The sequence below is a fragment of the Puma concolor genome, chromosome A2 (assembly GCF_028749965.1).
Source record: "Puma concolor isolate L17-30 chromosome A2, mPumCon1.1.hap2, whole genome shotgun sequence".
Classification (NCBI taxonomy): Eukaryota; Metazoa; Chordata; class Mammalia; order Carnivora; family Felidae; genus Puma; species Puma concolor.
In genome coordinates this window covers 60,882,426-60,908,647 of record NC_141668.1, presented here as the reverse complement: position 1 = coordinate 60,908,647, position 26,222 = coordinate 60,882,426, and the positions used below count along the sequence as shown (strand labels likewise).

General features: G+C 36.1%; 1 protein-coding gene across 3 annotated transcripts in view; it reads right to left on the bottom strand.

Annotated features, from left to right (window-relative positions):
• Positions 1-26,222, bottom strand: part of CRPPA (CDP-L-ribitol pyrophosphorylase A) — a 325,844-nt gene that overhangs the window by 189,385 nt on the left and 110,237 nt on the right. For all 3 annotated transcript variants that reach the window (XR_015246505.1, XM_086694960.1, XM_025929290.2), the window contains exon 5: positions 22,681-22,726. Coding sequence is in view for 2 of the 3 variants with exons in the window: in XM_086694960.1 (XP_086551086.1) it covers positions 22,681-22,726 (46 nt within the window). In the remaining variant the exon portion in view is untranslated. The remainder of the gene's footprint in view (positions 1-22,680; positions 22,727-26,222) is intronic.

Sequence of the window (26,222 nt, the reverse complement as noted above, 5' to 3'; positions counted from 1 at the left end):
GACAGAGACAGTGCTAGTGGGGGAGGGGCAGAGAGGGAGAGAAAAAAAATCACAAGATTCCACACTGTCAGAACAGAGCCTGATACAGGGCTCAAACTCATGAAACTGTGAGATAGTGACCTGGGCAGAGATCAAGAGTGCAACACTTAACAGACTGAGCCACACAGGTGTCCCTCCCTGAACTTCTTTATAACTAAAGTGGATACATTCTGATCATTCTTATCTTGGTTTATCCGTTAGATCTAGGTTGAAGCATCTCATGTGGTTTCTACTGATAATCCCACACACACTGACAATCCTAACTGGGAATACTAATGTACGTAAGATCTTTACCAAAAAAGACAATAGCAATGACTGCACTCGGGCCATGCAGCTGGAGGCTCAAAATGGTGAAGAATGCAGCTATGGAAGCAGGGCTCCAATAGATTGAACCTCCTCAATGCCAGTTACTCCAGTACCCCCAACTCAGAAAAAAATGTACATTTAAAATTCATTTTTTCATGAAGGAGAAAATTCTTTCCAAACATAATATAATTAATACTTACTATTTCTCAAAGCAAACAATTTAACAACTTCTCTGAGGTTAATAATGAAATCAACAAAAACAGGGGCCTTTAGAGTTGTTAATCTGTTGTTCTAACTATTAATAAAGCGATTCTTAGAAATTTTAGACATTAAAATAAACACAACAATAGAATGAGGGAAAACCATAAAATCATTTTGTTTCCCAGAATCATGAAAAATATACCACAAAAATGTAGTCTTTGTTCTCTCCCTTAAACAGACCTAAGGATAAATTAGAAAAATAATGCAGTTAAATTTAGCTCACACCTGACCTGTCAACTTTATTACTAATATTATTTTTTTGAGTTTACTCATTTACTGTAAGACAGTGTGCACGCATGTGTGCAAGTGGAAAAGGGGCAGACAGAGAGGGAAAGAGAGAATCTGAAGCAGGGTCCGCACTGTTAGCTCAGAGCCTGATGTAGGGCTTGAACCCACACACTGCGAGATCATGACCTGAGCCGAAATCAAGAGTCAGCTGTTAAAGTGAATGAACCACATACCCACCCCCAACTAATATTAACTTGTTAGTTTTAGTTGTCACGCTACCTTTTTTATAAAATATTTTTTTAATCTTCCTAAAAGGACAATTATGACACATGAAGTATTTTAATATCTAAACCTGTAGGGTATGTTCTCCACCAAACATCGTTTTTAACACATATTCTCTGATCTACACTGAAAAACTCTTTATTCACGTACAGCATCTAGGTATCACAGAGCTCAACACGACTAAAAACATAAAAAATTCGAAAGGAACATTACGTGTAGTCTATACGTTAGTTACAAGCTGTAAGCATTAATAAATAAGAACCAATTTTTCAATTAATACCTCATCCTTGTGTGCTAGAACTTTTAAATGGTCAAAGTATGTGCACAATTGCCAAAAGTATTATGCTAAAAATAATGTACAATTTGATTTTACTTTCCTGGCTGTGATGGATAATTTTATGTCAACTTGACTGAGCAATGGGGTGTCCAGATACTTAGCCAAACATAATCTGCATGTTTGTGCGAGGGTATTTTTAGATGTGGTTTACATTTAAACTGGTAAACTAAATAAAGCTGATTGCCCTCCCTAAAGTGGATGGGCCCCCATCTAAACAGAAGACCTGAATATAACAGAAGTTTGACCTCCCAGGAGTAAAAGAGGAACCTGCCGCTTAATGGCCTTGGATAGGAAACACTGGCTTTTCCTGGTTCTACAGCAGCCTGCTGGCCTTAGGACTTAAACTGTGACACTTGCTATGGAGATTTTGGACCTGCCAACCTCCATAATCTGTAATCACACGAGCCAATTCATGTGTGTATCCTGTTTGTTCTATTTCTTTGGCGAACCCTGACAAATATGCTAGCAAATAAGCCTAATTCTTCAACAGATAACTAGTAATTTCCCAGTCTTCATCACAAAATTCCCATCTCCTGCAATTCTATAAAAGGCAACATAGAATCACGCATGCCTTGAGCAACACTCCTTACTCCTCAGCCAAATCATACCACCTATAATTCCCTGGACATATCTTGGTCTTTGGACTAATATATGTGTTCTCCCTACCTGCAAATGCCATTCATGTCCTTGTCTAATTCTCCAGAAAGGTCCACCTCAAACCATTTGCTTTAATAACCACAGGTCGGTGTTTTAGATGCATTTTGGTCAGGGGTGGGAACAGGAGGAGAGGAAAAAAAAAAGGAATAGGGAGGTAACCTTCACCAAAGAGACTTTTTTGAAACTACAGTAAACCCACATCTCCAAACTCCCACTTGTGATACATAAAGCTATCTCTCTCAAACATGTGTAAGCACGCAGCCAGGATTTTCCTTATACCCAGGTATGAATTACTGTGTTACTAATCTAAGTGGTCCTAAGACAAGGCCCTGCAGTGTAAAGTTTCAGAAACAGAAATTTACACACACTTTGGCTGTAATAAGCCACTCAGTAAACTCTAATTTCTTTGAAAATTCTGATTTCCCAACACCACTCCAAAGTTTTGGCACAGGGCACCAACAAGAAGGTATTGACAGTCATTTGTTTTGAGGCTGTGTGCTAGGATCAGGACTAAGACAGATTTTGATGGGCTGAATGAATTTTGTCCCTATCAAATTCATTGTGGTGTAGCAGGATTCTTGCACAGAGCCATGACACTGAGCCTTTTCCTTCCAGGAACAAACTTTATTCCTGCCAGCACTGCTCACTTGGGTTGGTACCCCAAGAACTGAGCCCTGAACTCCACATGGCATAGTTTTTTGAATTTTTTTTTTTTTTTTTTTACTTCTTTGTCCCTCATATATGGTAAGATACAAACATGTAGTCTGATTAAGTGGTCCCATGTTACAAGGTTGTGAAGGATGTTGTTATGTACGGGTATAATTAGGTTGCCTTGTTTTTGTGTTTTGTTTTCCTTAGGGAGGGGACGCTTCCACAGTGGGAGCTCTAACCCTAAGCATCCTCAGAATGTGACCATATTTGGAGACAAGAGACTGTAAAAGGTCATCAGTTTAAAATGAGGACAATTAGAGTGAGCCCTAATCCAACATGACTGTTTTCTTTATAAAAAGACAAATACAAATTAATGGAAAAATTATCAAAGTCAAGCACCATATAATTTTTTTTATAAGAGAACACTTCTTTTTTTTTTTTTTTTTTTTTTTCAACGTTTTTATTTATTTTGGGGACAGAGAGAGACAGAGCATGAACGGGCGAGGGGCAGAGAGAGAGGGAGACACAGAATCGGAAACAGGCTCCAGGCTCTGAGCCATCAGCCCAGAGCCCGACGCGGGGCTCGAACTCACGGAGCGCGAGATCGTGACCTGGCTGAAGTCGGACGCTTAACCGACTGCGCCACCCAGGCGCCCCTATAAGAGAACACTTCTAAAAATAATGAAGGTGTGCCAGAAATATGTGCCTATGAAGCCAATCAAAATTGCAATCTACTATTTTACAACAAGCTAAAAAAACATACAGGTAATGAAACCAAACATTAGAGAACTATATAATTTAGAATTTATAAACACAGAAATTAGGTGGTAGTCCTCAGTAAAGAATGTAAAGTAAAAGACTATTTCAGAAACAAAGACTATACAAACATGACATAGGTACTAAATTAACAGATAATTTAAGATAAAAAGTTAAAAATGAAAAATAGTTTTAAATTAAAAAATGAAGAGATAAGGATCCAGCAAAGTTACATATATTGAAGTTGGATAAAGATGATCCAACATAAATGTAATAGGAATCCGTGAAGAATACTGACATTTTTATTTACACACACACACTCAGATCACATATAAATATCCTCAAAAATTTACCAAGAAAAAACATTATCAAGACATTTTCTAGTAAAATTACTTGACTTAAAAAAAAACAACAACATCATTCCTTTGGTCACCTAGACAAAAGAATAGAGATAATAAAGGTAATGAAACAATCATCAGAATGTATTCAATAAAAACAAAGGAACATATTTAAGTTATTCAAGGAAAAAATTATGAGCCAAGATTTTATATTCAGCAAAAATGACTTTCAAGTATAAAGCACACAATTTTCAACTTGAATTAAGAAAATGATTTTCCTGTGAATATTTCCTAGGGAATGTACTAGAGCTCAAGCTTCAGACAACCAAAGTCTAGAGACACATATATACAATGACTGAGGAACAGCATAAAACAGTTACTTGCAGAACTGTGACTAAATAATGTCTAAAATTAACTGAATACAGTAATAATGGCAATATAATCTGAAAATATACAGTATCAACAAGAAAATGCAACAGGAGAATGAATGGAAAATATAAAAAAATATGTAACTTTTTTCAGAAATAGTCTTGGTTGATAGTACCTACACTTTGAGACCTGGAGAGTACACTGTTGAATAAAGTATCTGAATAATTGTACAATATTCTGTTAATTCCTGTATCTTTGAAAACCAAGGTTCTTATTGGGGTAGAATTAAAATAGAATAATGAACTGGAAGTATCATATAAATTTATGAAGTATTTCATCTTTATGTAAACACACACACACAAAATAATTGGTAAGTTTAGAGAATGAAGAGAATGAATTTATTCAGTTGAATACTAATAAAAGAAAATAGCCATTTACCTTTCTATGTAAACTGTACACTGGGTAAATAAAGTATAGATGAGAAGTGTTTATGAAAGTACCTCAACTAATAGACGAAAACGAATTAAAGAAATTAAAATGTCATGATTTTTAACACCACCTCCACATATTAGGAAATCTAGTCACTGGATATCAATGGCTGCTATCATCAGAAAATAAGAGGGGCGCCTGGGTGGCCCAGTCGGTTGAGCATCCGACTTCGGCTCAGGTTGTGATCTCACAGTTCGCGAGTTTGAGCCCAGCGTCAGGCTCTGTGCTCAAAGCCTGGAGCCTGCTTCGGGTTCTGTGTCTCCCTCTCTCTCTCTGCCCCATCCCCAGTCATGCTCTGTCTCTGTCTTAAAAATAAATAAAACATTAAAAAAAAAAAAAAGACAAGAAAATAAGAGATAACCAACATTTGGTGTGTAATAAAAAACTCACACCACCTCTCATCTTACCAAAGAGATGAAACTAAATCTTATTAAGTTTCTAGAGCCAGCTAACACTTTGTAGAAGACAGAAACACATACAGAAATATGCATAATTGAACCATGCAAGAATATACACTCATCAAAATTCAAAATAGGAAAAAATCTACACTTCGCATAAACTGGGTTCATCAGGCAACAAAGTTTAAGCAAAATAAAAGGATGGGGAACTGGTAGGGTAAGTGAGATTAAACAGGTCATTAAAAAACACACACACAACTAAAACAAAGTGTCTAGAAATGTACATTTGAGTGATAAAGCTCAGAAGAAATATGGGGAAATTGCTGTAAAATCTGGATAGAGATAGAACAAGTTGTAATTGCCTAAGAATACAAGAAAAAGTCTCTGCTGTGGGTGGGAAAGTTCTATTCTTGATCTGGGTGCTATTACACAGATATGCACATTATTCTTTAAGGTACAAATTTGGTTTGGATTTCTGTATCTGTGGTTTGGTAATAAAACGTTTTAAAAAACATATGCAAGTATACTACTGTTTTCATCCATCCTTCTTTCATTCAGAAAGTATCTTTATATATGATCAGAGGACAGGATAAAGGTCTGGAGTGTATCACATAAGGAAATCTAACCAACTGTTAAAACAATGTGTGAACTTTGAAACGTTTAAGAGAAAAGCTAAAAACATCCAGACCCAGGAGCATTATTTTTATTCACAAGGCACTAGGCATTAAAAATTCAAGTTACCACAGAGAGCCCTTTAAATTCTAATTCATGAAAGCAATGTTACTAATAAATAAAAGATATTAACACCCTTTCAGTAAAAACAATTGAGGCACAGAGTAACTCAGCCAAATCACTGGATGATTTCTCATTTGGTAATTTACAAATCATATTATGTATAATATAATAAATGTATATTCTAACCAAAGTCGTATGATGCAGGCAAAACCATTATGTCGTTCTTACAGGTAAAGATTTAAATGATTTTCCTAGGCTTAATTTGGCTGGTGACCTGAGGAGCCAAGATTCAAACCAGGTAAATTAGTCTAGAATTGAAGCCCTCAACCATTGCACATGCTGCTAAAACACATAAGGAAGATGTAATTTCCTAATTCAGGAATCCCCCCCCGCCCACAAACACTTTTTTTTTTCTAATTGAAGCCACACATGTCAAACGGTAGTCTCACAGATTCATGGAGTAAATAAGATTCTCTGCAGTTTCCAACAAACCTTTGCAATAGAAAATGACATTAGCAATTAGAAAATTGCAATAGAAAATGACTAGGGAAAATAGGAAGTCTTCTTTCATTGTTTTTAATTACATAACTAGCAAACTTCCAACACTTTATTTAATAAATTAAAACTCCAATGCTACCTCTATGTAACACTCCTAAAATAGAAAGAGCATCTTCCGGGCCATGTGAAGATATACTGATCTCTAGCTTTCTCTGCATTGGTATGCACTAAAATTACCTTTATGTCATCTCCCTAATTTTAATACATTATAAGTTTGTGTAACCACAACATCAGGATACAAAGCGGGTCAATCTCTCATATCATCTCTTTGTTCTCACCCCCTCTGAAGTTCCTTACTACAGGCATCCTCTGTGCTACGAGTCCAAGATAGGGCTCCATCTCACAAACCCGTGTTATCATGATCTGAGCTGAAACCAAGAGTCAGGCACTTACTTAACTGACTGAACCACTCACTCTTCAGGGCTTTTGATCCCCTTGTGTAACATGCTTTGCCATCTAAAACTTAGCCACCTTTCCTTAGGGTATGTGGTTTAGCAAAATACATTCTTGTACAACATGTTGTCCAAAATGTTTAATTCCAGGGGCACCTGGGTGGTTCATTGAGTTAAGCATCTGACTCTTGATTGCAGTTTAGGTCATGATCTCATGGTTCCTGATTTGGAGCCCCACATCAGGCTTTGTGCTGACAGTGTACAGCCTACTTGTGATTCTCTTTCTCTCTCTCTCTGCCCCTCTCCAACTTGGGCATGCTTTCTTTCTCTGTCTCAAAATAAGTAAATTAACTTTAAAAAAATGTTTTATTCCAATGATATTCTGAAGTCCTTCATAGGACGTAGGAAATATTATGTAGACATTCTTAAGTTTATGAATGAGGCCAAACACTAATTTGTACTATACTCATCTTTTAAAAGTTCATCTTATTATCCTTGAACACTGGACTTCTTGGTAGACCTGAAATATAGGGTCTTCCTTCAAGGGTTAGAAAACACATATAATTTGGGGTTTTTGCATTCAACTTCAGAAAACAGTAAAATGAAAAATTTCTAACATGCACAACCTTCTCTTTACCACATGAAAACCCAATGACACATTAAGAGGAGCACGGGAAAAAAAGTTTGGGGGGGACCTGGCTGACTCAGTCAGGTAAGCAGCCAGCTCTTGATTAAGCTCAGGTCATGATCTCACAGTTCATAAGGTTAAGCCCTGCATTGGGTGACAGCACAGAGCCTGCTTCAATTCTATCCCTCTCCCCCTCTCTCTCTCTCTCTCTCTCTCTCTCTCTCTCTCTCTCTCTCTCTCTCTCTGCCCTTCTCCCACCCCGGCTCTCTTTCTCAAAGTAAACAATAAACATTAAAAAGAAAAAAAGAGGAACAAGGAGTATCTAGACATGTGCCTGCAACTAATAACCAGTAAGAACTCAAGAGTGCTCAGGATTGTATTAATTTTTATAAGAAGGTTTCAAAACATCTTTCAGTAGAGACAAACCTAAATACTAAGTTATTAGTAAGTTCCACAAGTGAGCAAAAAAATCCAGGCCAGCCTTCAATTTTCTTAGAAACATCCAATGCCGTGACTTCATCAAGCCTCATCATTCACTTTGCTGACCTCTTCAGCCAAAATGTTAGTGTTCTTAGGTATATAAGAAACTATCAAATCCAACACTACTCACCTCCAAAAGATGTATCTAGCCCTAATCCATTCAAAATGAAGGCAGTCCTCTTCCATTCCCCTGTTGAGTTCCTTGAATCAACAGCAAATCTTTTTTTCTGTCTTACAGCAAGGATTTTAAAATAGTATTAAACAGAACCATCACTGCTGAGCCCTGATATCCCTGTTTTAAACTACAGGAAGAGGCTTCAGGTTTCTCTAAACACCTTCATAGAGGAAGCTATTAGAACAGGAAAAGGGCAGCATACAATCGATAAAGGAAAAAAAGCCAACAAGTCATGTCTCCAGGACAAGCAGAAAATAGGGATAGTACATAGAGTCTTGCAAGAAAACCACACATACCCACTTTAATAGGTCAAACTGATCTTCAGAGAAGTTAGTTCTATTGTTGACTGTACCTGTTTCAACTGAAGGGCAATAATACACAGGCAGATACTTTTTTCCCAAGATTTGTTATGTCTGATCTTAACCACATTTTTGAATTAGTCATTGAATACAGGATGAAGTTTCCTGCCTTTCCTACTTACAACTAAAAGTAAGGAGCAGATATGTGATATCTTGTCCCATGACATGTTTTTACATGTAAGATATTACTGTTTTCCAAGTAAATGATGCCATATATTTATTTACATTGCTTTTCAAAGTATATATATTCTGACTTAACAGAAATGTGAAATACATTTTTTTAAAATCTAATGACTCACCAAGATATTTACAAAATGTATTATTGCTTTAAGCATAAACGCTCAGAATTTTTGTTGTTTTATATCCTACCTACATCAGAGTCAAGTATAACTGTCTTTTGTCTTATCAAGTCTTATTTAGCTAATTGCTTGATAACTCACTGTGACCTTAGAAGTTTTTGAATAGGACAGATTTACTTCCCTATGCTTTAGTGAGCATCTCACTAATGACAAATAAATTATAAAATTACAGTCAACTCTACTTTCTCTAATCTTCACCCAAATATTTAACTTTCCAATTTACATTCTTTTACAGTAAGATTCCAAGGAAACCAAACTGCTATTAAATCATTTGCAACCCTCCTGTTCTAACTAATTAAAGTTTGACGCAAATGTTCTTACAGATTCTCGTAAGATACAGTCACAGTACTACTTACAAGACAGTGAAGAACAAAAACTATTATGTATAAAGGAGTTACAGTATTAATGTGAAAATGTGGAAAATGAATAATCACAGTGAAAAGCCAGATACATCAAAAATTACAGTTTGTATGTAAATCTTAGCTGTCACTTTGCATTGTACAAAAGCACGGTTAATGACATAAATGGTGCCATTGCTGGGTATTTAACAAGAAAAACCTGCTGAAGACATACTACAGATGCAGAGCATTGTCCTCTTACAGATGTAGAAAACCTGATTTAAAGTTTCTCATTCTTTCAATTTGATTTAAAAACCTAAAAATACATTACACTTAAGATGCCATGACTTTAAGGGTAAATATTAAAAAAATCAAAAATATATTGACATGAGTTTCTGCATATGCATAAAATACATATTATCACAATGAGTCTCCCTAATTCTCAGTAACACTGAATTTTATTCACATGTAATTTTACCTTGTTCCATGCAGTCAAATCCAGTTTCAATGTATAACCTATTTCAATGTGTAAGCACAAGATGATTCAACTGCTTGCCTACTGGGATAATTTTCTAAAACACTGTATGAAACATAAAAAAGCAGGCTTATGGGTTTTATAGCTTACGTGTTAAAAAAGCACAACAGTAAAAAATTGCCTTTATCAGTGACATTGAAAAAAATGTATTTTCAGAATAAAGTCTGTTTCTGAATAGATGTTTTCGAGCAATCAAAGTCAATTTACTTTAACAAATGGAAAACACTAGATAATGATTGGTAAGACATGAAAATTTAGGTAAACATTAGCTATTTAATTCATATTAACTGAAGCCATGTAAAAAGTAAATTTTCCTTTTTTATTATTTTGTTTTTCCATGTTTACATAAACCATCTTATGACAAGAGGCACCATGAGGCTTTTTTTAATAACACAAACTTACTTAGGCATGTACAATTATAACCAAGAAAGAATAAAATACTATTTTTCAACAGTTGTTAACCACAAAATTAAATATATTCAAAGATTAGATAGGTTATGATAGATCAGAAAGATTATGGTACAAAATAAATGCAATCTCTTATTTAAAAGTTCTATAGGAGAGGCGCCTGGGTCACTCAATCGGTTAAGCATTCGACTTCAGCTCAGGTCATGATCTCCCAGTTCATGGATTGGAGTCCCACGTCAGGCTCTGTGCTGACAGTGAGGAGCCCGGAGCCTGCTTCGGATTCTGTGTCTCCCTCTGTCTCTACCCACCCTTCCCTATTCATGCTCTGTCTCTCTCTCTCTGTCTCTCTCTCTCTCTCTCTCTCTCTCTCAAAAATAAGTAAACATTAAAAAAAAAGTTAAATAAAAATAACTAAGTAAATAAATAAATGAATGAATGAATGAATAAATAAATAAATATTCTATGGGTTATTTTCTGCGAAAATCTTACAATATTGCTCCTTTTGCCAAGATAAGGTCAGTCAGCCTATTAAATTAAGTGTTGGTTGGGATTGTCTGTATGTCATGTAAATCTAGATTAAGTGTGTTACTGCTGGCATCTGTTAACACTAATAGTTTGGGGACATCTGAGCAAGCAAAGCAGGCTTGGGTGGGCTTAACCAGCTTGTGTAAAGCATAATACCTCTTCACTAAGAAGATGTTTACAAACTTATCGCGTAAGTTCAATGTCTTGTTGAGCTTAATGACGCTACTCTAGCAAAGTTTGTTTTAAATTTCACTCTTTACCTCAGAAAAAGGAGCAGTAAAATGGTGATGGGAATCCCTATAACATTTGGCCTGGAAAGCAAGAGGGTCCAATTTCCTGACTTCTGCAAACCAGCTTAAACCAGTTTAAAGCCTGGAGTTTTAAAGGTCAGAGGGTGTGGCTTTGCTCTGCTTTTAGAGAGAAGATTAGTAAACAATACATGGATAGGCATCTTGAAAAGAGGGACCAGAAGAGTGCCTGGGGCACACAGTGGGGAGGTTAATTTCTCATCTCAGAGCACTACCTAGAGAGGCAGCATTCAGTGACAGACTCCTCCAGGAACAAAGGAACTGGGAGGCACCACCTTCCTACCACATCACTCAGCATAACCACAGAGCCACTTGCAGGAACTAACACAACACCTCCACCTAACTAGCTTACACCAAGCTCTACCTCCCCCACACTCCCATCCAACTATACTTCCCAGTCTCATTTGCCTGAGTCCCAGCACAGCAGGCCTCATCCCCCAGAAGAGCAGCTCAAATCCCTGCTCAGATCACACCTCCTGATTCGAGGGTTGTGCAGAGCCTCACTTCTGGCAGTAGTGGCAACAGGTCTCATCACAAGCAGACCAGAACACACCTACTTAAGGCACCACATTCTGGAAAGGGACCAAATCTTGCCCACATCAGGCAAAGAAAGCCTCCACAGATGATTGGCCTGAAGGATAAAGTGGCCAGGACAAAATAGCAGAGTGCACAGAGCATACAGTGGAGACACTCCCAGAAACACTAGATCCTACGGAACAGGGGGACTGCACTAAAGGGCACTCCTGGACCTCTTCTTCATAAGGCCATTATCTTCAAGAACAAGAGATGGAGCTGACTTTCCTAACGCAGAGAAACAGGCACAGAGACTTAGACAAAATGAGAAGACAGGGAAATGTATCCCCAGTGAAAGAACAGGACAAGGCCATGACTTATAGTTAAGCAAAATAGATATAAATAACATGCCTGAAGGATTGTGTAAAGGATCCTAAGGATTCTCACTAGACTTGAGGAAAACAGTGGAAAATATCAGTGAGACCCTTAACACAAAGGAATAAGAAAAGAGATATAAAGGGCTCAATACTAGAAATGAGAAATACAATTGATAGAATGAACAACAAGATGGAAGAAGCAGAGGAACAAATGAATGACAAAGACAACAGAGTAATGCAAAGTAATAAAATTTTAAAAAATAGACAAAAAAGACTTATACCACATGAGAATTGACTTAGGGAACTCAGTGATTCAATCAAATGTAATGACATTAATATTACAAGAGTCCAAGAAGTAGGGAGAGAAAAGGAGGCAGAAAAATTATTTGAAGAAATAGTAGTTGAAAACTTCCATACTCTGGGGAAGAAAACAGATTATCTGGATCTAGGATGCACAGAGAACCCTCAACAAAATCAACAAAAGCAGATCCACAGCAAGAAACACTGTCATTAAATTCACAAAATATAATGATAAAGACAAAAAATTAAAAACATCAAAACAAAAGAAGGCAGTAACATAGAACGGAAAACCAATAAGGCTAACAGGGACTTTCTGAGCAGAAACTTTGCAAGCCAGAAGGGAGATGCATGATATATTCAAAGCTCTAAATGGGAAAAATCTGCAGTCAAGAATACTCTATCCAGAAAGGCTATCATTCAGAATAGGAGACACAAAGTTTCCCAGACAATCAAAAACTAAATGAGGTCATGACCATTAAATTAGTACTGCAAGAAATATTGAAGGGGACTCTTTGAGTAGAAAGGAGACCAAAGTGACAGTATGAATGTAGGAAACAAAAGAAGTAAAAATGAGTATATTTGTTTAAAAGATTCAGTCAAGAAACTCACAAAATAAAGTAAAATATGACAACGTGTACCCAAAATATGGGGAGGACAAAAGTAAAAATAGGTTCAACCTTAAGCGACCACCAACTTAACACAGACCACCAAATGCAGGAGAAGTCATACACAAATCTAATGGTAACCATATTTTAAAAACCACTAATAAATATGTAAAGAATATAGACAAAGAAATACCAATGGATCATTAAAGAAAATCAACAAACCATGAAAGAAAGGATCAGAGAAAATCTTCAGAAACAACCACAAACACAAATAATAAAATGGAAATAAATACATGTCTATCAATAATTACTTTGAATGTAACTGGACTAAATTCTCTAACCAAAAAGATACAGGGTGAGAGAATGGAGTTTTTAAAAACAAAACAAAACAAAACAAATATTCATCTATATGCTGTCTGGCAGTCTCATTTTAGAGCTAAAGACACTTGCAGATTGAAAGTGAGGGGGTAGAAAAACATCTATTATGCAAATAGGTGTCAAAAGAAAGCCAGGGTAACAACGCTGTATCAGACATAATAGACTTTAAAACAATAACTGTAACAAGAGACAAAAAAGGACACCTTCTATAATAAAGGGAACAATCCAACACAAGGATGTAACAACTGTAAATATTTATGCACCCAACATAGAAGCACCCAAATAGTAAAACAGTTAATAACAAAAATAAAGGAATTACTCAATAATAATACAATAATAGTAGAGGACTTTAACACCTCACTGATATCAATGGACATATCATCCGAACAGAAAATCAACAACAATGGCTTTGAATGACATACTCGAATAGATGGATTTAACAGATATACTCAGAATACTGTATTCTACAACAGTATAATACAAAATATTTCCAAGTACACATGGAACATTTTCCAGAATACATCACATATTAGTCCACAAATCAAGCCTCAACAAATTCAAGATTGAAGTTATACCATGCAACCATGCATCTTTTCTGACCACAATGTTAGGACATTAGAAGTTAACCACACACACACACAAATATATATATATATATATATATATATATATATATATATATATATATATATATATGGAAAGACTACAAATACATGGAGGTTAAACAGCATGCTACTAAACAATGAATGGGTCAACGAAGAAATAAAATAATAAATTTAAAAGTACATGGCAACAACTGAAAATAAAAACTCAATGGTCCAAAACCTTAGGGATGCAGCCAAAGTGGTTCTATGAGAGAAGTTTTTAGCAATACAGGTCTACTTCAAGGAGCAAGAAAAGTCTCAAAAAACCTAACCTTACATCTAAAGGAGCTAGGAAAACAAAAAACAAAAAACCTAAAACCTGCAGAAGGAAGGAAATTATTTAATAAAGTTTAGAGAAGAAATAAATGATACAAACTAAAACAATAATAAAACAAGATGAATAGAACCAGGAGCTGTTTGTGGAAGAAAAAAAAAATCTATAATCTTCTAACCAGACTTATCAAGATAAAAAAAAAAAAAAGCCAAAATACTATCACAAAAAAGCAGACAAATAACAACCAACACTACAGAAATACAAACAAGTTTAAGAAAATATTATGAAAAACTATATGCCAACAAATAGGTTGACCTAGAAGAAATTGATAAATTTCTAGAAACACAAAGTACAAAAACTGAAAAAAATTGAACAGGCTGATAACCAGCAAATAAATTCAATCAGTAATGAAAATACTGCCAAAAAACAAAATTCCAAGACCAGATGGTTTTACAGAAGAAATCTACCAAACATTTAAAGAAGAATTAATACTCTTCTCAAAGTATTCAAATAAATAGAAAAAGAAGGACAATTTCCTAATTAATTCTACAAAGTCAGCATTATCCTGATATCCAAACCAGATAAAGAAACCAAAGAAAAGAGAACTAACGCTAATATCTCTGATGGACATAGAAACAAAAATCCTCAACAAAATGCTAGCAATGATTTTAAAAAATCATTCACCAAGATCAAGTGGTATTTATTCCCGGGTTGCAAGGGTGGTTTAATATTCACAAATCAATCAATGTGATATATTACATCAATAGTAGAAAGGATAAAAGCCATAAGATCATTGTAATTGATGCAGAAAAACACACTTGACAGAGAACAACATCTTTTTATGACAAAAAACCCTCAAAAAGAGGTTTAGAGAGGGGCACCTGGGTGGCTCAGTTGGTTAAGTGTCCAACTTTGGCTCAGGTCATGATCTCACGGTTCATGGGTTCCAGCCCTGTGTTGGGCTCTATGCTGACAGTTCAGAGCCTGGAGCTTGCTTTGGATTCTGTGTCTCTCTCTCGACCTCTCCCTCGCTTGCACTCTCTCAAAAATAAATAAATAAAAATTTAAAGAATAGGTTTAGAAGGACCATACCTCTATATAATAAAGGACATCTATGAAAAAAACTGAGTTAATATCATCCCTAGTGGCAAAAAACTGACAGTTTTTCCCTTAACACCAGGAACAAGACAAGGACATCCACTCTCAACACTTTTATTCAACATAGTACTTCAAGTCCTAGCCTCAGCAATCAGACAATAAAAAGAAATAAAATGAATCCATTTTGGTAAAGAAGAAACCAAACTTTGACTGTACATGACATCATAATATATATAGAAAACCCTTAAGACTCCACCAAAAAACTGCTACAACTGATAAATTTAGTTAAGGTACAGGATACAAAATCAATATACAGAAATTTGTTGTATTTCTATACACTAACAATGAAGCAGCAGAAAGAGAATTTTTTTTAAATCCCGTTTATAACATATAACATATGTTTATATGTTAACATATTTATATGTTATATTTATATAACATATAAATAAAAATAATAAGATACCTAAGAATAAACTCAAAGAGGTGAAAGACCCATACTGTGAAAGCTATAAATCACTGATGAAAGAAATTCAAGAAAACACAAACAAATGGAAATATGTTCCATGCTTATGGATTCAAAGAGCAAAAGTTGTTAAAATGTCTCTACTACCCAAAGTAATCTACACAATTAATGCGATCCCTATCAAAATACCAACAGCATTTTTCACAAAACTGGAACAAACAATCCTAAAATATGTATGGAACTACAAAAGACCCCTAATAGCCAAATCAGTCTTGAAAAAGGAAAGCAAAGCTGGAGGTATAACAATTCTAAAATTCAAGTTATATTACAAAGTTGTAGCCATCCAAACAGTATGGTCCTGGCACAAAAAGAGACACATACATCAATACAAAAGAAAAGAAAACAGAAATAAACCTACAACTGTATGGTCATTAATGTTTGACAAAGGAAGGATATCCAAGGGGGAAAGACAGTCTCTTCAACAAATCGTGCTGGGAAAACTGGAAAGACAGAGGCAAAAGAATGAAACTGGACCATTTTCTCACACCACACACAAAAGTAAAATCAAAATGAATTAAAGACCTAAATGTGAGACCTGAAACCATAAAAATCTTAGAAGTGAACAAAGGCAGTAACCTCTTTGACATTTGCTATAGCAACTTTTTTCTAGATAGGTCTCTTGAGACAAAGGAAACAAAAGCAAAAATAAATATGGAAGTACATCAAAATTAAAACTTACTGCACAGTTAAGGAAACAATCAACGAACTAAAAGGCAACCTATGGAATGGGAGAGGGTATTTGCAAATGACATGTCAGATGACGGGCTAGTATGCAAAACACAGAAAGAACATATAAAACTCAACACCCAAAACACAAATAATCCAATTTAAAAATGGGCAGAAGACATGAACACACACTTCTCCAAAGAAGACATTCACATGGCCAATAGACACATGTCACTTATATTCAGGGAAATACAAATCAAAACTGCAATGAGATATTATGTCACACCTGTCAGAAAGAGTAAAATCAACAATACAAGAAACAACAGGTGTTGCCGAGGGTGTGGAGAAAGGGGAACCCTCTTGCACTGTTTGTGGGAATGCAAACTGGTGCAGCCACTCTGGAAAACAGTATGGAGGTTCCTCAAAAAGTTAAAAATAATATTATCCTACGGTCCAGCAATCGCACCACTGGGTATTCATCCAAAGAATACAAAAACAATAATCCAAAGGGATACATGCACCTCTCTGTTTATAGCAGCATTATTTACAAGTGTCAAACTATGAAATAGTCCAAGTACCCATCAATTGATGGATAAAAATGTGGTATATATACAAGAGAATATTATTCAACCATAAAAATGAATGTAACCTTGCCATTTGCAACAACATGGTTGTAGCTAGAGACCATTATGCTAAGTGAAATAAGTCACAGAAGGACAAATACCACATGATTTCACTTATGTAGAATTTAAAAACCCTAACACATGAGCAAAGGAAAAACAAGAGAGAGACAAACCAAGAAACAATCCCTTAATTATTATAAAGAACTGATGGTTATGAGAGGAGAGGTGAGGTAGTTGGGTGGGGGATAGGTTAAATAGGTGATGGGGATTAAGGATGGCACTTGCTGTGATGAGCACCGGGGGTTGTATGGAATTGTTGAATCACTATATTGTACACATGAAACTAATGGTCACTGTCTGTTTAAATGGAATTTAAGTGCCATTTTTTAAATGTTTATTTGTTTTGAGAGACACAGTGCATGTGCGAGCAGGGGAGGTGCAGAGATAGAGAATCCCGAGCAGAGTCTGTGCTGTCAGTGTGAAGTATGATGTGGGGCTCGATCTCAGGAATCATGAGATCATGACCTGAGCTAAAATCAAGTCAGACACCTAACCAAGTAAGCCACGCAGATGCCCCCTACTTAAAAAAAAACGTTAAGGGACGCCTGAGTGGCTCAGTCAGTGAAGCGTCCAACCTCGGCTCAGGTCATAATCTCATGGTCACTGAGTTTAAGCCCCACATCAGGCTCTGTGCTGACAGCTCACAGCCTGGAGCCTGCTTCAGATTCTGTGTCTCCCTCTCTCTCTCTGCTCTTCCCTTTCTCGCTCTCTGTCTCTCTTTAAATACACATTTAAAAAAATTGTTTTAACTATAAAAAACAAAATACAAAAAACGATGCTTTGTTTTACCTCACAGTAAATTTGTGATTAACTATATGATTTTCAACACACACAACTGTGTGAACAAATAGAACACTTTATATACACATTTACTATTATCAAATACTTCACTATAGATGCAAATCTATATAAATATACTGATGCTAAAATAAACCTCAAAATACGACTTATCTAAAAATACAAAAATAGAAGTCAAATTTCTAGACGCTACAAGCCACAATTTTAGTCAAAAGCTTGGTTAAGGTTAGTTACATCAAAATTCCCACACTGAACAACAACAGCAACAAAAAATTGACTTTAACAAACATTCAGATGGACCAAAACATGGATGCTATTCTAGTGAGAAATAAATTGGGGAGTACAAAATGCACTTGTGAGACATGCCATAAAACAAGAAATGTTTTATAGAGTCTTAAAATACCTATACAAGAAAATGCTTTCATCAGAAGGTAATTTGTTGAGCAGCAATGATTGGAATTCAAGTGAAAAAGCAGCTGGGGAAGGACGATTTACAGAATGAAAACTTCCAACCTTCATCTTGGAAATGGACAACTGGTATGGCTAGATGAACATTCAACTACCAGAATTAACAAAGAACAAAACTAAACAGTAACCAACCAATCATTTTGAAACTATTGCTTTGAGTTTTTATTTTTACTTATCCTTTGGGCATGTCTAGAAATCTACTATTTTAGTATTATGTTTTATGTTTTTCCCACACTCTCTAGAAGAATACACTGTGTGGTTAGTGCAGCACTATAAGAGAACATGTCCACCTTCGACTGTGTGGTTGGACACTCTTCATCAGGCCACAATCAGATTCGGGTAGGCTGAATTTTATAAACCCTAGGCTATCCTGGCTAAAAGAGCACTAATGAAGCTAACATCCACTACAGTACTCAGCATGAGTAACTCATGAATCAGAGGTGCCAAGTGGCCACGCCCCAGAGCGAAGTCAGACTTAAAGACAAAAAGAGAACTGGGTTTAAATTGTGCATCTTGTTCTTACTGTGTGACCAAGAGAAAAGTACTAAATCTAAACCTCTGTTTAACTCATCTCCAAAAGGGGAGGAATATTATCTCTATTATAGCATTATAGTTAAAAAAAAAAAAAAAAAAAGAGGTAATGTATTTAAATGTTATAAGTGCCATCTATTCCAAACCCTGGTTTTCAACTTTGACATAAAAGTAATACATGTGATTTTATATCATCTTTTATATCATCTTTGAGAAAATATATATATAATATAGGGACTGATACATGGGGGTCTCAGTATGTACCTGTCAGAAGCAGGTAAAGTGGTATGGTTGGAGAAAAAGGCCACTTGTCCCCATCATTTAAATATTTTCGACTCGAAGGAACAAAACCTTGCCATAGCCTACAACATACAAGTCCATTCAGTTAAACTCAGTGTTACAGGCTACATAAGAAAAAAGAAGAGACATCCTCTCATCTTCACAGAGTCAATCTAAAAGCGTATGACACCAAGTAATGGTCAATGCTGAAATCCAAGATTTCCTTAAAATAGCAAATTTAATCATGGTTTTCTTATATAAATTTGGTGGTAAAATAAGACCTGAATTTGGACTAGACGCTTCATACTCTTCACTCCTGTACTAGATATAAACATTCTTGCATCCTAATTTCCATTATGTGGCAAGGTCCTTAATCTCCACTACTGATGTGACTTGTTGGGTGCTGCATGAACTTCTGAAAAAAAATCAGTATTCCAAATTTCAAAACACATGCAGTCCAAGAATTTCAGAGAAGACAGTTTGAACAATCTCTGCATAAGCAAAAAAAGAGGCAACAGCTGCATTAAGAGATAAACTACTGAAGATAGAAACTTATAGTTTAAGAATTTATTTTCTGTCTTAAAGCAGTACTTGCTTAGAACCCTTGATTATTTATTCCAATATGGACACAGTGACACAACTTACATCATTAAGTTCTTGGAGAACCAAGAGATGATACCCATGAAATGCTTTAAACATTGTCTGACACAAAGTTAGTACCCAATAAATGCCATGTTATAGTAGGGTCTAGAAAAATATTTTGACCATTTACTAGGAAAAGGCAAAGAGATGAGTATGTAGCTCACTCTACTATATATCATATTTTATTTTAAAAAATCCAAGGGTATTCGTTGGCCTATGTCACACATGTTTGTTTCTCCTATCAGGCCTCAGAACTAGAATTAGTGCAAGTCACAAAGGTACGTAGCCATTTCAGGTATGCAAACAAGTATTTAGAGCTGATAAAGTACAGTAAGACTTCAGCTCTTAATGCAGTAATATTATCTGAAAAGAAATGATCTATGAAAGACTCAAGAGCAGCCTAGAGGAATGTTTCCAGAATTTAACATACAAACTAATGATCCAGAGTTTTTGTTAAAATTCATATTCTGATTTAATGTGGTGGGATCACACATTCTGCATTCGAGTTTTCAGGTAACCTCAACTCTGTTGATCTAGAAGCCCACACTGAGAGTAGAGGAGGCCCCAGAGCAGTGGCCCTCCCAGTATATCCACAATATCACAATCTCCTGGGAAGATAGAAATGCAAACCCTAGAGCATAAGGAATACCTTGGAGATCATTGATGAGCTCTTTCCATCCAGTCATATTAGTTACTCTGAGAATAAAAGACTACTTTTTTAAAAAATACTTTACAAATAAAATAAGGGCACCTGGGTGGCTCCAACAGTTAAGTGTCCGACTTCAACCCAGGTCATGATCTGACAGTTCATGGGTTTGAGCCCCATATCAAGCTCTGTGCTGACAGCTTTGGATTCTGTGTCTCCCTCTCTTTCTACCCCTCCCCCATTCATCCTGTGTCCCTCTCAAAAATAAACATTAAATTTTTTAATGAAAATAAAAATAAAAATAGCACACTAAAACATGTTGTGTAAATAAGAAAAGCAATTTATCTCTATACAATTTCCAAAAGTATAATCCCTACAATTATACTTCAAATGTAGACTTTTATAAGAATCCTGATCTGATAAACACTAGGCAAATATAATTTGTAGAATCCTCAGTAGGACCACTTATCAACTACTCACAAAGTAAGTCATGTCCATTTTACCTAGGTAACAAAGGTATGATTGTGTAAGGAAACCAGACTAGTTTTCTATTTCCACGTGCTGAGAGCATAAGTAACCACATCATGGTTTAGCCAACTTGTCCACAGTAATGTTTACATAATGCCTGCTTATTGTGTAAATACATGTGGACATTTTGATTTACAGCTATAGATGATCTGTTTGCATACACAGATACACAGATGTATAAATAATGGTACATTAATGGTTTGAAACACAATATTCTTGAAGGACAAAAACCTTAAGGGTAAATTACAAACATACAATGTCATGACCAGAGAAAAGATTTCAGTTTTGTGAATGGGAAGCCAATTGATAATTCAAAATTTGGGGAAAACCTACTTAACATAACGGATGCATTGAGAATTCAGATTCTGCATTTTTTTTTTCAACTTCCAAGCATGAATACAGATATTCAGCTCTCAGTCAAAACCTAAGCACACAGGTCAATCCTTTATTTCAAAGGAGTCAGTAACAGACTGTAAAGCACCACACCTGCTTCAGGATTAGCAGTGTAATTTTTGCTAGGACCACAGATTTTTTAATTTGTTTTAACATTTATTCATTTTTGAGAGATAGAGCGTGTGGGGGGGAGGAGGCAGAGAGAGAGACAGAGACAGAGAGGGAGACACAGAATCTGAAGCAGGCTCCAGGCTCTGAGCTGTGAGTACAGAGCCCAATGCAGGACTTGAACTATGAGATCATAACCTAAGCTGAGGTTGGACACCTAACTGACCCAGCCACTCAGGCGCCCCTTAGGACAACGGTTTTCTAACAGTGATTCTCTCAAGATACATCTTAGATGTTGCATCCAGGGGAAGAGTACCTCAGGTGCCTAGTGAATACAGGCCAGACATGCTGTTCAACAACCTACCATGGATCAAACAGTCTCCACCACAAAGAATTACCTGACCTCAAATACCAAGGGTGCTAGGGTTAAGAAACGCTGATTTAAGTGACAGAGGCTGCCAAGATACACACTCAACGTCCTTGGTGCATCATCATTGCATTCCTAGCACGGTGTTCAGCACAACAACAATTATTTGTTGATAATCAAATAAACTACCTTGGTGTAGATGGGAGACGAAAAACAATGATAAAGGGGTTATTACACGTGTAGTATCTAAATTCCAAAACAAAATCACAATTATTGTCAAAACTGAAAAGAAATTTAACAAATCATCTAGCTTTACTTCTCTAGTTGGGGGAAAAATAGCTTCATACGAACATGATATACAGTGTACTAGTGTGGCAGTGTTCTAAGGGGCGCAGTGGAAGCTGGCCTCTTTGTAAAAGTAAGTATCCTAAGTTAATTAAAGTCAGTTTTTACTTCTAATAGTATAAGGATCCCATCCTTTTCTTTTAATTTTTTTTAACGTTTATTTATTTTTGAGAGACAGACAGACAGAATATGAGCAGGGGAGGGGCAGAGAGAAAGGGAGACAGAGAATCCGAAGCAGGCTGCAGGCTCTGAGGTGTCAGCACAGAGCCCAACGCGGGGCCCGAACTCACAAACCGCAAGATCATGACCTGGGCCAAAGTTGGATGCTTAACCTACTGAGCCACCCAAGCGCCCCAGGGTCCCATCCTTTTCTAAGTATTTCCTCTATAAAAATTAAAACTAATGTGACATAAATAATAAGTGATATTTCACAAGCAGGAAACACAAAATGTAATTGTTTTCCAAAAACACCAAATCACAGACCTCTGTGGCCTACAGGCATTTATACTTCTGAGAATTCTGGGATTTAAAATGTCATGAGAAATTCTAAACTGGCTTACATTTTTGAAACACAGGAACTGACAGTCACAAGGCCAAACATACCCTTAATAATCGATTCAGCTGCATACAGATCTCGTTTGTAGGTCACCTAAAGGACCAAAAAAAAAAAAAAAAAAGTCATTAGACTGAACAGACCAGGAAGGAATGTGAGAGCAATAAAATTATTCCTCAAAGGAAATTATTATGGAGAAACTATGAACACATATTATGGACAATTTATAAATTATAACAACATTACCAAGTTCAGAAAAATATATTCTATTTCTGCAAACTGCTTAATATTGGATTTTAGATCTTTAAATTGAGATATTATGTGGCAGTGGTTACCAAAATCTTATTACTATAATTCAAATACTATTTCCAAGACAATGCAGTAGTGTTTAAATAAAAGCACCAGCACTGGAGGTTATTACTGTTTCATAGTAAAGTTTTATGATGTAAGGAAGGAAGAAAAGTATGTGTAACAAAAAAAATCACAAAATTGCATTTTTAGTTCAAATGAGATGATTCTCAAAGATTCATTCACATTAAGGGGTGCCCGGGTGGCTCAGTCAGTTACACGTCTGACTCAGCTGGAGTCATGATCTCGCGGTTCACAAGCTCGAGACCCGCATGCGGTTCTGTGCTGACAGCTCAGAGCCTGAAGCCTGCTTCTGCGTGTCTCTACCTCTCTGCCCCTCCCCCACTTGTACACGCTCTCAAAAATAAATTTTAAAAAAAGATTAATTCACATTAAGAGAGACTTCATTCTGAATGGAGATCTTTATGTAGACAAGGTTCACTTTCAAGCTTTTTATTGATATATGCATCTGATAGAGACTAGATGGTACGATCATGTACATAAGAACAATCATTCTTTCCTTAAGAACATATATACATCCTCCTTCTAACTGTAACCTGCTTTAGTCCAATTGCACATACTTCCCAGAACACAGCCATGAGTTCAAATAGAGCCTGTCAGGTGTATGGGTCTGCAGAATTAGTTCTCACATCAGAATCGAAAAACCTAGAAGCTAATGTACTACACTGATAAGTACTATAAGCTTAGGAGTTAGTTTACCATTAAAGTACCCAGATGATTTTGATGAAAAGGGTCTAAAAACACACTTTGAAAAATCCTTAACAAATTAGTGCATTTCTGTACCTGTTACTCATACTTTTTTCCTTCAGATTATCTCATAACTAGACTTCTATAGAAACTGTGTTCAGCCCAAGTTGCTCAGGGCACTTCTACTCAAAATAGACTCCCCTGCTATGCCTTTATCCTGGTAGGTAAATCCTGATGCAAAACTATACCCTAAAATTCAAAATTAAAGTAGTAGCTAACAGGGGTGCCTGGGAGGCTCAGTCAGTTGAGTGACAAACTTTGGCTCAAGTCATGATTTCATGGTTCATGGGTTTCAGCCAGGAATCAGGCTCTGCACTGACAGTGAGCAGCCTACTTGGGCTTCTCTCTCCCTCTCTCCCCCTCTCTCTCTTCCCCTCCCCCACTGGCTTGCCTGCTCTCTCTCAAAATAAATACACTTAAAAAAAAACAAAAACAAAAACAAAAAGTAGTAACTAACCTAAGATAGAAAGCTGCTTGAGCCTTCAACTAAACTATTAAAGTCAAATATGGCATTGCTACATTATTGCCAAAACAAGCATATACCAACCAAAACTAGTACAATAGTTCCTGATCCACAATATAATTCATTATCTGGATACAAAACAGATGTATTCACCGAATTAAACACTATATTAATCTCATTCATTCATTCAACAAATGTTTATCAAATAACTACTATGTTCTAGGTCCTATTCTGTTTTGGGAATAGAGCAATGAAAAGAATGAGCAAAATGCCTTAACCTATGAAAACAACATTTTGGTGGAGAAATTTTCTTAGAAGAAATGCATCAAGTAAGTTCTTCTTCTGTGTTCTTGAAAACCCAAAATCAACTAGGTATCTAAAATCAGGCTTCAATATTTGTAATTCAAATGAGACACTAGTGTTTTTCTCTAATAATTTTCTGCTGCGTAGGGCAAACTTAGACCTGAACTAGAAAACGGCCTAATTACCATTATTCATTTCGTATTCTTTCCTCCTATAAGGAATAAAACTGCATTCAAAATTAAAATAGAGGAACTATGAAAGTACCTTATACTGTTTTTTTTTTTTCAAGGAGATTTTGACACATTTTTTAACTTACAGAAAAATTGGTCTCAAATCCTAAAATCCCTTTTCTAGCATTCTTGCAACACTTAAAAGTTTTGCATTGCAATCAATCTTAGTAAGACACACATTTTTATCACCTAAAGGCCCTTTCTCCACTATTATTAAATCATTAACCATATAAACAACAAAGACTCCTCCATTTCCTTTTGTCTGCTCTTTCTTGCAGGCTGTGGATACTGACTATACACAGATTAAAGCTTTTACTTTTTACTAATATCTTCTACATAATGCCTTACATCTACTACTTGAACTCCACTTCTCACCAAACACAGATTTAATGAAAATAAAGTACAAAATGTTTCTCACAAACTCGCAAAATACTGCATTTAAAAATAGCTTTCTTTTTTTTCCTAATTGAAAGTTAACGTACTTCAAAGGGAACAAACAGTACTGGAAAATGCTGTAATTCTGAACTGATGAGTTACACTTTTTCTGTCAAACTTTTACCGTAATATGGGTTGCCCTTGCCTTATTTTTTTAATTTTCTGAAGTTTATTAGATCAGTTTTGAAGTTGATTTCCTTCTGTCAGCATGATCTGTAGTTTTCCTTTGACCTTGCACAATGCGTTATGAAAATTCGTTACTTTAAAACATCAACCCTTAAGCGAATCAGAGGATTGAGGCTCTCTTCCATCACTCATTTTCACACCACTCAGTAGAGGCTCAGGAGCCGCCTGAAGACCAGGGCAGGTTCTCTGTGCGCCTGGGGCTCAGGGCCCCGCATGTGCCCCACAGCTATCCATTCTGTCTCTTTTCTTTGTGCTTCTGTGCAGTATTTCATCTGAGCTAAGCGTGTAACTGCAGGAAGAAAACTACTCCATGGAAAAGAAGCTTGAAACTCAGAGCCAGAGCAGTGGTCTTCTGGCTCCGTGGCCAGGGCTCCCTCAGCTGCCTCAGGGTGCATCCCCAAGACCACCACCATCACACCTTCTTGTGTTGCTCGGTGTCAGCACTCGATGTAGGAATTTAGATTTCTCAGTGCCCAGTTCAGTTGGCCACCATCTTCGGTAAATTAGAGAACACGTAATCCCTATCTTTCCCATCTTTTACCTTGTAAGAAAATGAATATGTCACTGCAATGATTAGAAGCCTGAAAACAATAAATTTTAAAAATAGAGTATGGTGTGTTATTAGACACAAATTTGTATTTGGGGATATATTGATTTTATTTATTTCATCAATTGGATCTATCTGAAGATATTCTTTCGTCTACACTGGATGACTAGATAAAAACCTCTGAAAATAAACAAGGTCACCACATTGCATTTTTGAAATTAAGAAGTGAGACTATTTCGTTTCTTCTGTTTTAAACAAAGATGGCAGAACACTTGGATCTTAAAAAAAAAGGGGGGGGGTAGTTCTCATCAA